The sequence below is a fragment of the Sus scrofa genome, chromosome 1 (genome assembly GCF_054392235.1).
Source record: "Sus scrofa isolate SSC_HxYL_T2T_F1_AM1 chromosome 1, Sscrofa_HxYL_maternal_Yorkshire_Landrace_v2.0, whole genome shotgun sequence".
In the NCBI taxonomy this organism is placed as follows: domain Eukaryota; kingdom Metazoa; phylum Chordata; class Mammalia; order Artiodactyla; family Suidae; genus Sus; species Sus scrofa.
In genome coordinates this window covers 100,648,360-100,661,626 of record NC_139383.1, presented here as the reverse complement: position 1 = coordinate 100,661,626, position 13,267 = coordinate 100,648,360, and the positions used below count along the sequence as shown (strand labels likewise).

Genomic DNA, 13,267 nt, shown 5'->3' with positions numbered 1-13,267 from the left:
TCAAAATATCTCTATACTTATACCTTTATTTATTATGTGGTTTCCTTTCTAAATAAAGGCTCTGTAGAATAAGGGTCAGCTCTGTCAGCCTCACTGCTATATCCCAATGCCTGGACATCAAGGACTGAAGAATTTACTTCGTAAATGACTAAAACCCCAAACGGCATTAAGGTTTCTTACTACTAAATGTATTTCGTTGAAATAAATATGCAGACTCAAGAAATATCCATCACTGGCCCAAATCACCCAAGTTTCCTGCCCAGATCTTTCTTACTCTAATAACCATAGCCTTGACCATATCTCATAGTCTTATAAAAGAGAATGCCCTTTGGTATTGGTTGAGATAAATAAAGATGTCGCTCTTATATTGGCAGGTGAGGTCTCTTTAAACCATGGAAAGAAGCAATCACACTGTCACTGAGTTCATCCTGGTGGGCTTCACAACAGACCCCGTGATGCAGTTGGTCCTGTTTGTGGCCTTCGTTGGTGTCTATTCTGTGAGCCTGGTAGGAAATACCACCCTCATGTTGTTGATCTGTAATGACTCCAGGTTACACACACCCATGTATTTTTTCATTGGGAATCTGTCTTTTCTGGATCTCTGGTATTCCTCAGTCTACACCCCCAAGATCCTAGTGACCTGCATCTCTGAAGACAAAAGCATCTCCTTTGCTGGCTGTGTAGCCCAGTTCTTCTTCTCTGCTGGGCTTGCCTACAGTGAATGTTACCTGTTGGCTGCCATGGCTTATGACCGCTATGTGGTCATTGCCAACCCCCTGCTTTATGCTCAGGCCATGTCAAGGACACTATGCTGCTCTCTGGTTACATATTCCTATATTGGAGGTTTTGTCAATGCAATAATACTCACCAGCAACACATTCACGTTGAATTTTTGTGGCGACAATATGATTGACGACTTTTTCTGTGATGTCCCACCCCTGGTCAAGTTGGCATGTGGTGTGAAAGACACCTACCAGGACATGCTCTACTTCCTCCTGGCCTCCAATGTCATCACCCCTGCCATGCTCATCCTGTCCTCCTACCTCTTCATCATCACTACCATCTTGAGGATCCGCTCCACCCAGGGCCGCCTCAAAGCCTTCTCCACCTGCTCCTCCCACCTCATCTCTGTCACCTTGTACTATGGCTCCATCCTCTACATCTACTCCCGCCCAAGTTCCAGCTATTCTCTTGAGAGGGACAAAATGGTGTCTACATTTTACACTGTGCTCTTCCCTATGTTGAACCCCATGATCTACAGTCTGAGGAATAAAGACGTGAAAGGAGCTCTGAAAAAACTCTTCAGGATTATGCAAACTGAAGGATAAATTGACATCTCTCTCTCAAATCAATGCTCTGTGAAAACAGACTACTTCAGGGGAAGCTTGAGGAGAAGTATTTTAAAACACCTGTTTTTCTATTTAATGAAATCCAATGAGAAATATAATGTTTCTTACATTCGTCTGTTTTGCTTTAGTGAAAGTGCTATAATATGCTCTACAAGATAGATTCAAATTAATAGTAATACAGTTTTTAAAAAACTATATAAGGTTTTAAGGCAGTATGAACAGTATATATCACTTCTGGAATTCCAAATGATTAAATTTTACTTCACTATCTCCCTTAGATAGATCCCTATATTTTTTCCCTATCAACAAGCATTAAAGTATTGGGAAGAAACTCTTACATGGTAATGGAAAAATGAGGAATGTGAAGAATTTTGTGATGGAAAAAGAGAGGGCGTCGAGACATTGGAATATAAACCGAGATGAAAAATCAAATTGGAAATGACAGAGCTAGTACAAATGGTAAACCGGCTACAACTATGGGTTCTACAATTTTTATTTAACTCCATTTTATAAAAGTGCTCGTAACAACAATAGCTGCAATTGTTCAATAACAAATTCTAATTTATGAGGTACAAGCTACTTATTTGTCACATGTAGCTAATATTCTATAATTTGTAGTGTTGTTATAAAGAGTGTTTTCAAACATTAACCATTTATAAGTGTTTAGATGGTACAAAGGAAATAAAGAATGAAAAAAAATTCACTGTGCATTTTCAATGCCATTCCAAACTATTTTACTTGCAATACTTATCAAGGGATGTGTATTAACTTATTTTCACAAGAAAAAAGAGAGTGCCTCACTTTCTTCTGGTTTTCCTCTCTCTTTTTCCATCCAATTATTGACTGTTGAAGAAAATTTCCCACTAGCTAATGATCTCATGGTATAGTCCATAAATATAGATCTACATATACCACTTTCAAAATATTTTAAAAGCTACTTTTGTGACTATACTGTGTATGGGGAGGGGAGCAGAGCAATCAATCAGAAAGTTTGAGCCAATACCAGGGCATGCTCAAATTTAGGATAATATCCCGAGGTGGATGCTACCAAGAAATTACCTTTTGCTTGTCAGGCAAATTCACATTGGGGGTGGAAGTCTGATTGAACTTACTCTCTTTTTTCAAGGTAAAACATAAACTACTTGATGCAAATACCAAAAATTGGAAAAAAAAAAAGGTCAGGATAAGTGTGTAATTTAATAACTTGTCCGATGATTACAACTCCAGATAGGAATCACAGTTTCTTCTTTGCACTTCTCTAGCTATCATTTATGCCTATAAGTGGAAATGAAAACAGACATTCAAGGATATTCTACAACAAATTACTTGTAGTTTTCAGAAACAACATTATCTGCAATTTTATAGTTTACAGTTTCTATAAACTATGTTTATAGTCATGAAAGTATTTTTGAGAGTCAACATCAGATTTTAAGCAATAAAAGTAAATATCTGGAGGCTAAATGTCCACTACCTTTGTCATGAATATAGATGAATCCATACTCTTCCAAAAGTAATGAAGCTTGTCATTCCTTACAATGATTAAAGTACTATAAATGACATGCAGATCCAATTTTCAAAAAGAACTGTACATTACACACAAGTTATGAAAAAAATCAATTAAACCTGCCATGTTTTACACATGGAGCTGTAAAACATGAATATGATGGGACTTTTGTTTGTTGCTTTGATTGTGTCACTTTGTCCCACCTGATGATATTTTCCTATCTGAGAAATAAATGGTGTGTGACCAAGGGCTGGCATGGCAGACTCTACATTCTACATTAAGTGATCATTCTTTTAAGGTGATATGCAATCCTGAAGTCACATATTTCACTATAGATTTAAAAAGTTTTTTTTTTCATAATCTAAAAACATAAAAGTTTGTGTAATATTACATTACTGTAGAAGATACAAGGTTTCCAAAGAAATAATATACTCAATTAGAGCTTTATGAAGGAGTTTGAAAGAATGACTTACTAAAAATAAATAGCTGTCAAGTTTTGAGTGGATTTCCAGGAGCTTAACAATTCTAAATCTTATTTCTCAATTAATCAAGTTTGCTCAGCAAGAGACAAAGATGTACATGAAAGCCATCCAAATCCACTTTTTCTTTTAAAGACCTCCCCAAAAAACAAGCAAATAAGTTTTATGAAAACCTCATACTGCAAAGTAGTAAAATACAATATTGTATAACATCAAACAACCCAATATTATAGGTTTAAAATAGTTTAATCCCAAAAAGTATTGATTAACAATAAAAATGGTTTGATCAAGTTTTCATTATGTACAATATGCTGTGTTTACTTGAAAGGTTGCAATGTTACAAACATGGTTATAAGCCACTAATTCAGAAAATGCAATGAAAGCATTCTGCAACAAAGATAGCCTTCATTTCTGAAGTCTTATGGTGTGAGTTGTTTTCCAGAAGGCCTTTTTGACATCTTTATTTCTCACACTATAGATGAGAGGGTTGAGCAATGGGTTGACCACAGTGTAGAAGAGAGATGCCACTTTGTCTCTCCCCAGGGAATAGGCAGAACTTGGCCTTGAATATGTGAAGAGCAAGGACCCATAGAAGAGCATCACTGAGATGAGGTGTGAAGCACAGGTGGAGAACGCCTTGCATCTTCCTGAGGCTGTACGGATCCTCAGAAGAGCCAGAAGAATGTTGAAATAGGAGATCAGAATGGCAAGAATATTGGAGAGGACCGTGAAACCCACCAGACCTAGGAGGACCTTTTCATAAATGTGGGTGTCTGTACAAGACATTTTTACCAATGGTGGAACATCACATAAATAGTGGTCAATGATATTTTTGCCACAAAAACTCAGGCGAAAAGTGTTGGTAGTATGGGCTATGGCATTCAAGAACCCTCCTATGTAGGAGCCAGCAACAAGTCTAGTACAGAGAGAACTGGACATGGTACTTGAATAAAGTAAAGGGTTGCAAATTGCCATGTGGCGGTCATAGGCCATGGCTGCTAGGAGATAGCACTCAGTGTAGGTTACAGCACAGGAAAAGAAAAACTGGGCACCACATCCAGCCAGGGACATGCGCTTATCTTCTGAGACACAAATGGCCAGGATTTTGGGGGTGTACACAGAGGTGTACCAGAAATCTAGGAAAGACAGATTGCCGATGAAAAAATACATAGGTGTATGTAGGTAAGAATCAATATAGATTAAGATAACAAGGGCCATATTCCCTGATAAGGTGAGCAAATAGAACATCAGAAATATTCCAAACAGAATCAACCTCCACTTGGGATCTGTAGAGAGGCCCACTAGGATGAATTCTGTCAGGATGGTATGATTTCCAACTTCCATGTCCACAGAGTAGAAAGCCTAATAAATATGAGGGGGGAAAAATCTCTTAATAATGTTTTATTGAAAGAAATTAAGCAACAATTAAATCAGCAATTGCTAGGAGGCTTGTGGACTTTTGTCCCTACTCTCTAGAATGATAGAACTTCACTGAGACTTGGGAAACACTGGACTTGGAGTTAGAACCTCATGTTGATTGTAGAGCTTTCAATTAATTGCTTAATATAGCAAAAGACCCTCATTCCTACCAAATGGGTGAGAAAAAAACGTGATCCCCTACAGGTTGTCTGATAGATTAAAGAAAATACACTTGAGAGGTGTGTCCAGTATGGCAGAAATGGAAGACACTGAGCCTACCTTCTCCCATAGTTACAACTGAAATTGCTACTATTTACAGAGCAAGTATCAATGACAACAATCTGAACACCAACAGACTATATTTGCAGCTGTAAAAAGTCTCAATAAATTTCAAATATTTCAAGTCACAGAAAGTATATTCTCTGACTTCAATGTAATTACATTAGAACCCAGTAATTGAAAGATCTCTGGAAAATTCCCAAATATTTGACAAATAAATAATAATCTTCTGAAGGGACCTAAAAGCTAAATAAACAAATTAAGCAATCTTAGAAACTATTGAGAGAATGAAAATAAAAATATAACATATTAATTAGTGGGAAACAATAAAGCATCATTTTACAGGGAAATTTCTAACACTTACCACCAACGAAGAAAAGATAAAATGCCTTTAACCGGTGATGTCAGCTTCTGAGTATGGCTGGGGAATGACCAAGGTGGTGGAGTAGAAGAACCCTGAGCTCAACTCCTCCCATGCACATACCTAAATTATAAATATTGACAGAAAAACTATGGATTAGAATAGCACCAAGATGAGAAGAAAAGATTTTCCACAACTGAGCATCTTAAGAAGAAATAACTATGAGGTGGATAGGAGGGTAACGATGTGATAGTGTCAAACACACACCCTCAAGTAGGTGACCATGAGGAGGAGGATAATCAAAATTGCAAAGTTTCTCCTCAAGGAACGTGGGGTCCAAGTCCCACATAGTGCTCCCTAAGCTGGGGGTCCTGCATGAAAAGATGAAGTCCCCCCAGGACATCTGGCTTCAAAAACCAGGTGGGTTTACATTTGGGAGAACCGGAAGACTGTATATAACAGACACTCCAATCCTAAAAGACATCTGAAAAATCTCATATTTTCTGAATCCATTTTAGGGAGCACATTCTACTAAAAGGGTACTCATTAATAAAGGCAGACATAGCATAAAGGTAGTAGATCATTATCTCTAGCCACAGTAAATGGCTAAGGAATATATCAAGCAAAAGTTGTAAAATATGATGTCAAAAATATTAAATGTGAAAGGGTGAAGAGGTACAACTGTAGGGTTATTAGAATACATTCAAATTTAAGAGATTATCTACTAAAAACAATTAATAATAGTTAATGACATATATCATGTATACATAATATATATAAACCTCGTGGTAATCACAAACCAAAACCTAGAGTAGACTCACACACACAAAAAAAGAAGAGAATCAAAACATAAAACTAAAGATAGTCATCAAATCACAAGAGAGCAAAAGAAGAAGCGAGAAATAAAAAAGACAACTAAAAAAACAATCCTATAGCAATTAATAAAATGGCAATGAGAACATACATAGGAATACCTACTTTAAATATAAATGGGGTATATTATTAATTCAAAAGACATTGTGTTGCTAAAATCTCAAATAAACAACTTGCCAATACACATAAAGAAACTAGAAAAAGAACAAACCAAACCCAAACTGAGTAGAAGGAAGGATACAATAAAAAACAGGGCAGAAATAAGAAAAGTGAAGCCTAAAAAAGACAATAGAAAAAAATTACTGAAACTAAAAACTGTTCCTTTGAAAAGATAAACAAAATTGAGAAATTTTTAACCACACTCATCAGGAAATAAGTAAAATTTGAAGTGCAAAAGAAATTACAACCTATAGCACAGAAATACAAGCAATCATAAGAATACTGTGAACAGTTACATGCCAACAAATTTGAAAATCTACATGAAATGGATACATTTCTAGAAACAAGCAATCTTCCAAGATCAAGTCAGGAAGGAATAGAAAATATGAACAGACTCATTATTGGTAATGAAATTGAATCAGCAACAAAAAACTCACAGGAAATAAGTCCAGGGCCATATGGCTTCACAGAGAAATTCTACCAAATATTTAAAGAGGTAACATCTATCTTTCTCAAATTATTCCCTGAAATTGAAGAGGAGGGAACACTTTGAAGCTTATTATTAGAGGCCGGCAACACACTGCTACCAAAACCAAAGACACCACCAAAAAAAAAAAAAAAAAAAAAAAAAATACACTCCTGTATGCTCAGTGAACATAAATGCAAAAATTCTTCGACAAAATTTTAGCAACCACAATTAAACAATATGTTAACATGATACTAAATGGTAAAAATAGTAAAGTTTTTCCTCTATGACCAGGAACAAGACAAAGATCCTCAGTCTTGCCACCTAACTTTAAAATAATATTGGAAGTCCTCGTCTCAGCAATCAGACAAGAAAAAGAAATAAAAGGTGACAGATGATTGGATTCGGAAGATGTGGTATATATACACAATGGAATACTACTCAGCCATAAAAAAGAATGTCATAGAGCCATTTGCAGCAACATGGATGGAACTAGAGACTCTCATACTGATTGAAATGAGCCAGAAAGACAAACACAAATACCATATGATATCACTTATAACTGGAATCTAATATCCAGCACAAATGAACATCTCCTCAGAGAAGAAAATCATGGACTTGGAGAAGAGACTTGTGGCTTCCTAATGGGAGGGGGAGAAAGTGGGAGGGATGGGGAGCTTGGGCTTATCAGACACAACTTAGAATAGATTTACAAGGAGATCCTGCTGAATAGCATTGAGAACTTTGTGTAGATACTCATGATGCAACAGAAGAAAGGGTGGGGGAAAAAATGTAATTGTAATGTATACATGTAAGGATAACCTGACCCCCTTGCTGTACAGTGGGAAAATAAAAAAAAATTATAAAAAAAAAGAAATAAAAGGCATCCAAATTGGATGAGAAGAAGTAAAACTCTCACGATATAAGAAACACTGTATGTAGAAAACACTAAAGACTCCACCAAAAAATACTATTAAATCTAATAAATAAATGCATATACAGACATCTGTTGTGTTTCTATACACAAATTATCAGAAAGAGAATTTAAGAAAATAGTCCCAGTTACAATTGCATCAAAAACAATAAAATACCTAGGAACAAATCTAACCAAGGAAATTACAAAAGACCTTTACTCAGACAACTACACGATGTTGATAAAATAAATTGAAGACAATGGAAACAAATGGAAATATATGCTATGCTCATGGACTGGAGAAATTAATATTGTTCAAGTGGCCATACAAATCAAGGTAATCTACAGATTCAGTTCAATCTCAAAGTATCAATGGCATTTTTCACAAGACTAGAACAAATAATTCTAAAATGTATATGGAAACACATATAAAAGGTCCTGAAGTGTCCAAAAGGTCCTAGAGAAAGAAAACTGGAGAAAAGCTGGAGTTATCATGCTTCCTGATTAGAAACTATACCAGACAGCAATGGTAATCAAAACTATATGATACTGGCACAAAAGTAGACACATATATCAGCAGAACAGCATAAAAAGTCTAGAAAATATGCCCACACTTACATGTTCAATTAATATACAACAGATAAGCAAGAATATACATGTCAGGAAAGACAGCCTCTGAAATAAATGGTGTTTGGAAAACTAGACGGGTACAAGCAAAAGAATCAATCTGGACAACTTTCTTTACCATATAAAACAACAACAAAAACAAACAACAAAAAACCCTAAAAACGGAATACACCTAAACTTAAGACTTGAAACCAGAAAATTTCTAGAAGGAAACATAGGCAGTATACTCTTTGGCATAAGTCTTAGTAATAGATTTTAAGATCTATCTCTTCAGAAAAAAAGAAATGAAAACAGAAATTTTAAAATGGGACATCAGGAGTTCTTGTTGTGGTTCAGCAGAAATGAATCTAACTAGGAACCATGAGGTTGTGGGTTCTATCCCTAGCCTTGCTCAGTGGGTTAAGGATCCAGCATTGCCATGAGGTGAGGTGTAGGTCACAGCATTGCTGTGGTTCTAGCACAGGCCAGTGGCAACAGCTCTGATTAGACCCCTAGCCTGGGACCCTCTATATTCCACGGGTGTGGCCCTCAAAAGACAAAAAAAATAAAGAGGGGGGGACGTCAAACTAAAAGGATTTTGCCTAGTGAAGGATACTACCAACCAAAAGGCAATCTATTGAATGGAAGAGAATACTTGCAAATAATATATCTGATAAGTAATTAATATCCACAAATATAAAAGAGTTTATACAATTCGACATCAAAAAACCTCCAAACAACCCAATTTTTAAAAAAAGCAGAGTGGTCCTCCCCCTGTGGCACAATGGGTTTATGATCCAGCTTGTCTCTGTAGAGTTACCAGTTCGATCCCTGGCCTGGTGCAATGGGTTAAGAATCATTGTTTTCCATAGCTGCGATGTAGGTCTCAGCTCCAGCTCAGATTCAATCTCAGGCCCATGGACTTCCATACGATGTGGGTGTAGCCGAAAAGGAAAATAAAATGAGCAGAGGACCTGAGTAGATATTTTTCCGAAGAAAACATACAGATGGCCAACAGATACATAAAAAGATATTCAACATTATTAATCACTTGGAAATGTAAATCAAAACCACAATGAGATATCAGCTCAGACTCTCAGAATGGCTATTATCAAAAAGACAACAAATAACAAGTTTGGCTAAAGATGTGGAGAAAAGGGAGCTCTTGTGTACTAACTGGTGGAAATGTACATTGGTACACTCACTATGGAAAAGAGTATGAATGTTTATCAAAAAAGTAAAAATAGAACTACCATATGATCCAGCAATTATATTCTTGGGTAATTATCTCAAAAACACTAATTCAAAAAGGTATGCACCCCACTGTTTATGCAGTATTATTTACAATAGCAAAGATATGGAAGTAATCTTACTGTCCACTAATAGATAAATGGATAAAGGAGATGTGGTACACATAGAAACAATGCCATATTATTTGGCCATTAAAAATAATGAAAATCTACTATTTGCAATAACATGAATGGATCTAGAGGGTAAGTCAGACAAAGACAAATACTATGTGATCTTGCTTAATTGTGAAATCTAATAAAACATGAACAAACAAAAGAAAACAGAAACAGGAGTTCCCATCATGGTGCAGCAGAAACAAATCCAACAAGGCTGCAGTTTCAGTGCCTGACTTGCTCAGTGGGTTAAGGATCCAATGTTGCCATTAGCTGTAGTGTAGGTCACAGTCGCAGTTCAGATCTCATATAGCTGTGGCATAGGTCAGTGGCTACAGCTCCAATTCAACCCCTAGCCTGGGAACCTCCATATGCCACGGGTGCAACCCTAAAAAGCCAAAAAGAAAAAGAAAACAGAAAACAGAAACAGACTTATAGATACAGAGAACAAACAGGTGCTTGCCAGAGGGAAGATGTCTGGGTAGTGGGATGAGTAAAACAGGTGAGAAACAAACTTCCAGTTACAAAATAAATGTCATAGCAATGTAAGGAATATAAAGCATGGTAAATACAGTTAACAATATTGTAATAAGTTTGTACAGTGGCAGATGATAACTGGACTTATAACGGTGATCATTTTGTGATATATAGAAATATTAAATGCCTATGATGTCTATCTGCAAATAACAGGGTTGTTGGTAAATTATACTTCAATTAAAATATAAAAATTAAAAAAAGGAGGTATACATGAGAACACCATCACAGTTTGGAACATAGTGAAGTATATATATGAAATAAATACTTTCATATATCCTGAAGAACACACATTAGGCATTTTCTCTTTCTGATAGTTATACAAATAGCAGTATATTTTACTATTCTTGCTACTATTAGTACAACTAGAAAATTTATACATATATATATGAATATAAATATATAAAATACATGTAAATTACATATATACATGCATACATGCATGCATATATTAATAGAGAAACAAACTATATACCAGTTAATAGTCTAAGCCCTAATCTTAACTCACTTAATCCTTTCCACAACTCTATACGTGATCATCATGTATTTTAAAAACATTTCCAAGGTTACAGAACTGGCCAGCAGGACAGTTGGTGTTTGATCCCAGAATTCTCTTTATCAAGAGCATATACTCTCAACTGTTAAACCATTTATGTCTTTTATAGATGAACTGTTTTCTTTCCTGCTCAAGCTAAAGCAATACTGTGGCCCCTGAGAACCTGATTTCCTTATCTAATAAAATATTTTTAAATTGTTTTTAAAGAATGCTTTGTTTTCCATTTTCTTCCAGGTGACATGAAATTTATATATGTATTTGATGCATTTTTTATAAGGTGGCCTAAGACCATTAGAAAGAACCCAACTTTGTTGTCAAGGGTTCATTGAGAAAGCATGAATATTTCTAAGTTGATGTTTCAAAGCTCCAAAGCTCTCAGAGAGAAGCTAAAATGAGATTATTTAATTCAAAACATTACAGAGTTAGGACTGAGGCCCCAGTAGCTTGAGAGCTGATGTCCTCCTAGGTAAAAAGGCAGTGGGAGAAAGCCAAAACCCACAGAGGACTGTGATTTACCCTGATGTTTAAAACATTTACTTTGGAGCCAATTAAGAGTCAGTGTTGCAGCTAGAATGCAAACCTGATTCTTTTATCTGGAGGTCTAGTGCTTCCACTTGCTAGGAGGTAAGGTATGGATGTCTGAATTTTTCTCATGCAGCCCATGATATTAAGATAGATTGTGACTCCATGGATGGCATGTGGTAAAAGCAGCTTGAAGCCTTGAAGACAATTCTACTACTCCAGCTATTACTATATAATGGATCTCTTCTTATTAGCATGCAAAGAACAAAAGAAGCTTTAGTCATTCATTCACCCAGTTTCATAAGTCAGCTTTAATTTACCTTCATAAGCCTTTTCTCACCATGACTCATTTCTACATGACTCATTTCATTTCTACATTTATATTTTTCTTCTATATCTATTCAGGCTTGAATAAATTATCTTGCCAGAAATGTATGGTTATTACATTGATAACCTACAAAATAATGTATTATCATCTCAATATCTATTACAAACTTTCTGTGCTATGTTATCACTTGTCTACACTGGGAAATATATATATATATATATATATATATTTATATATAAATATATATATATATATGACTTATTAAACTCTCTTTAATAAAATATAATTGGGCGATGGAAATATCTGGATAGAGCTAATTACTACTGTTATACTACTTCCACCCAAAGAGGCAAATAACAGAAAAAATGAATTTTGTGCTAAGCTCAGTCTTCTCAGAAGATGAAATATTTAAATGATCCTGAAAAGTGAGTCCAAATGCCGGCCTATTGAAGGGGGAACAAGAAACAAGAGAGCATTTCCATGAGAAGAAAGAACATAAATCATCAGAGGAAACCACAATTCAAAAAGATACATGCGCCCCAATGTTCATTGCACTACTATTTACAACATCCAAGACATGGAAGCAACTGAAATGTCCGTCAACAGAGGAATGGATAAATAAGATTTTGTACCTATATATGAAGGAATATTATTTGGCCACAAAAAAAGAATAAAATAATGCTATTTGCTGCAGCATGGATGGACTTAGAAATTATTACATTAAGTGAAGTAAATCCGACAGATAAAGACTTATATTTCTTATATGTGGAGTCTTAAGAAAAGATACAAAAGAACTTATTTATAAAACAAAAACAAACTCACAGATTTCAAAACCAATATATTGGTTACCACAGGGGAAACCATGGATGGAAGGGAGGAATTGGGAGGATGGGAGTAACATATACACATGGCTGCTTAAAACAGGCGATTAACAGGAACCTACTGTACAGTACAAGAAAATCTACTCAATAGTTTGTAATATCCTATATAGGAAGAAAGAATGGATATATTTATATGTATGACTGATTTGCTCTGCTGAACACCTGCAACTAATGCTACATGGTAAATCAACTGTAATCCAATAAAATCAAAATTTTAAAAAATGAATTACAAAAGAGAACATATATCCCTCACATGAGTGAGAGTGGTGAGCAAAGAGGCTGAGAAGTTAACTAAAGATGAGATGGAAGAAGGTGCCAATGGATGAGCCACAAGAGTTATCAGCTCACAAAGCTTAGTGGAAGCCATAGTAAGGATTTCGGTCTTTAAACCGACACAAATGGAAACACTTCCATTATGAGGAGGTAACATAACCATGTTTATATTTTTAAGGTTCACCCTGGCTATGGCTCACAGAATGGATTGAAAAGGAGCAAAATCTCCCTTTTAAGAGAAATCTCTGAAATCCCCAATCAACTATTTGCTCAAGGTTGAGGTCAATTATCTGAGAAAGGCAGGAAAGAGGTATTCAAACCTCTTGAAAAAATTACTAGGAATTGTATAAACTGAGACCTTA

The 13,267-nt window shown here is 35.5% G+C and overlaps 2 protein-coding genes across 2 annotated transcripts; one reads left to right on the top strand and one right to left on the bottom strand.

Annotated features, from left to right (window-relative positions):
• The first annotated feature begins 392 nt into the window (after positions 1-392).
• Positions 393-1,328, top strand: LOC100519759 (olfactory receptor 9G19-like). The gene has a single exon (XM_003122780.1). It carries the CDS (start codon positions 393-395, stop codon positions 1,326-1,328), a length of 936 nt encoding a protein of 311 aa, XP_003122828.1.
• A 2,409-nt stretch (positions 1,329-3,737) lies between these two features.
• On the bottom strand, positions 3,738-4,688 carry LOC100519942 (olfactory receptor 9G4-like). Its single transcript, XM_005660903.1, has one exon. The coding sequence runs from the start codon at positions 4,674-4,676 to the stop codon at positions 3,738-3,740; it is 939 nt and encodes a 312-aa protein (XP_005660960.1). The 5' UTR covers positions 4,677-4,688.
• Between the last annotated feature and the right edge of the window lie 8,579 nt (positions 4,689-13,267).

What these genes read in the sequence shown, in the direction of transcription:
- LOC100519942 (XM_005660903.1), bottom strand. Translation starts at nt 4,676, where the DNA reads ATGGAAGTTGGAAATCATACCATCCTGACAGAATTCATCCTAGTGGGC.
- LOC100519759 (XM_003122780.1), top strand. Translation starts at nt 393, where the DNA reads ATGGAAAGAAGCAATCACACTGTCACTGAGTTCATCCTGGTGGGCTTC.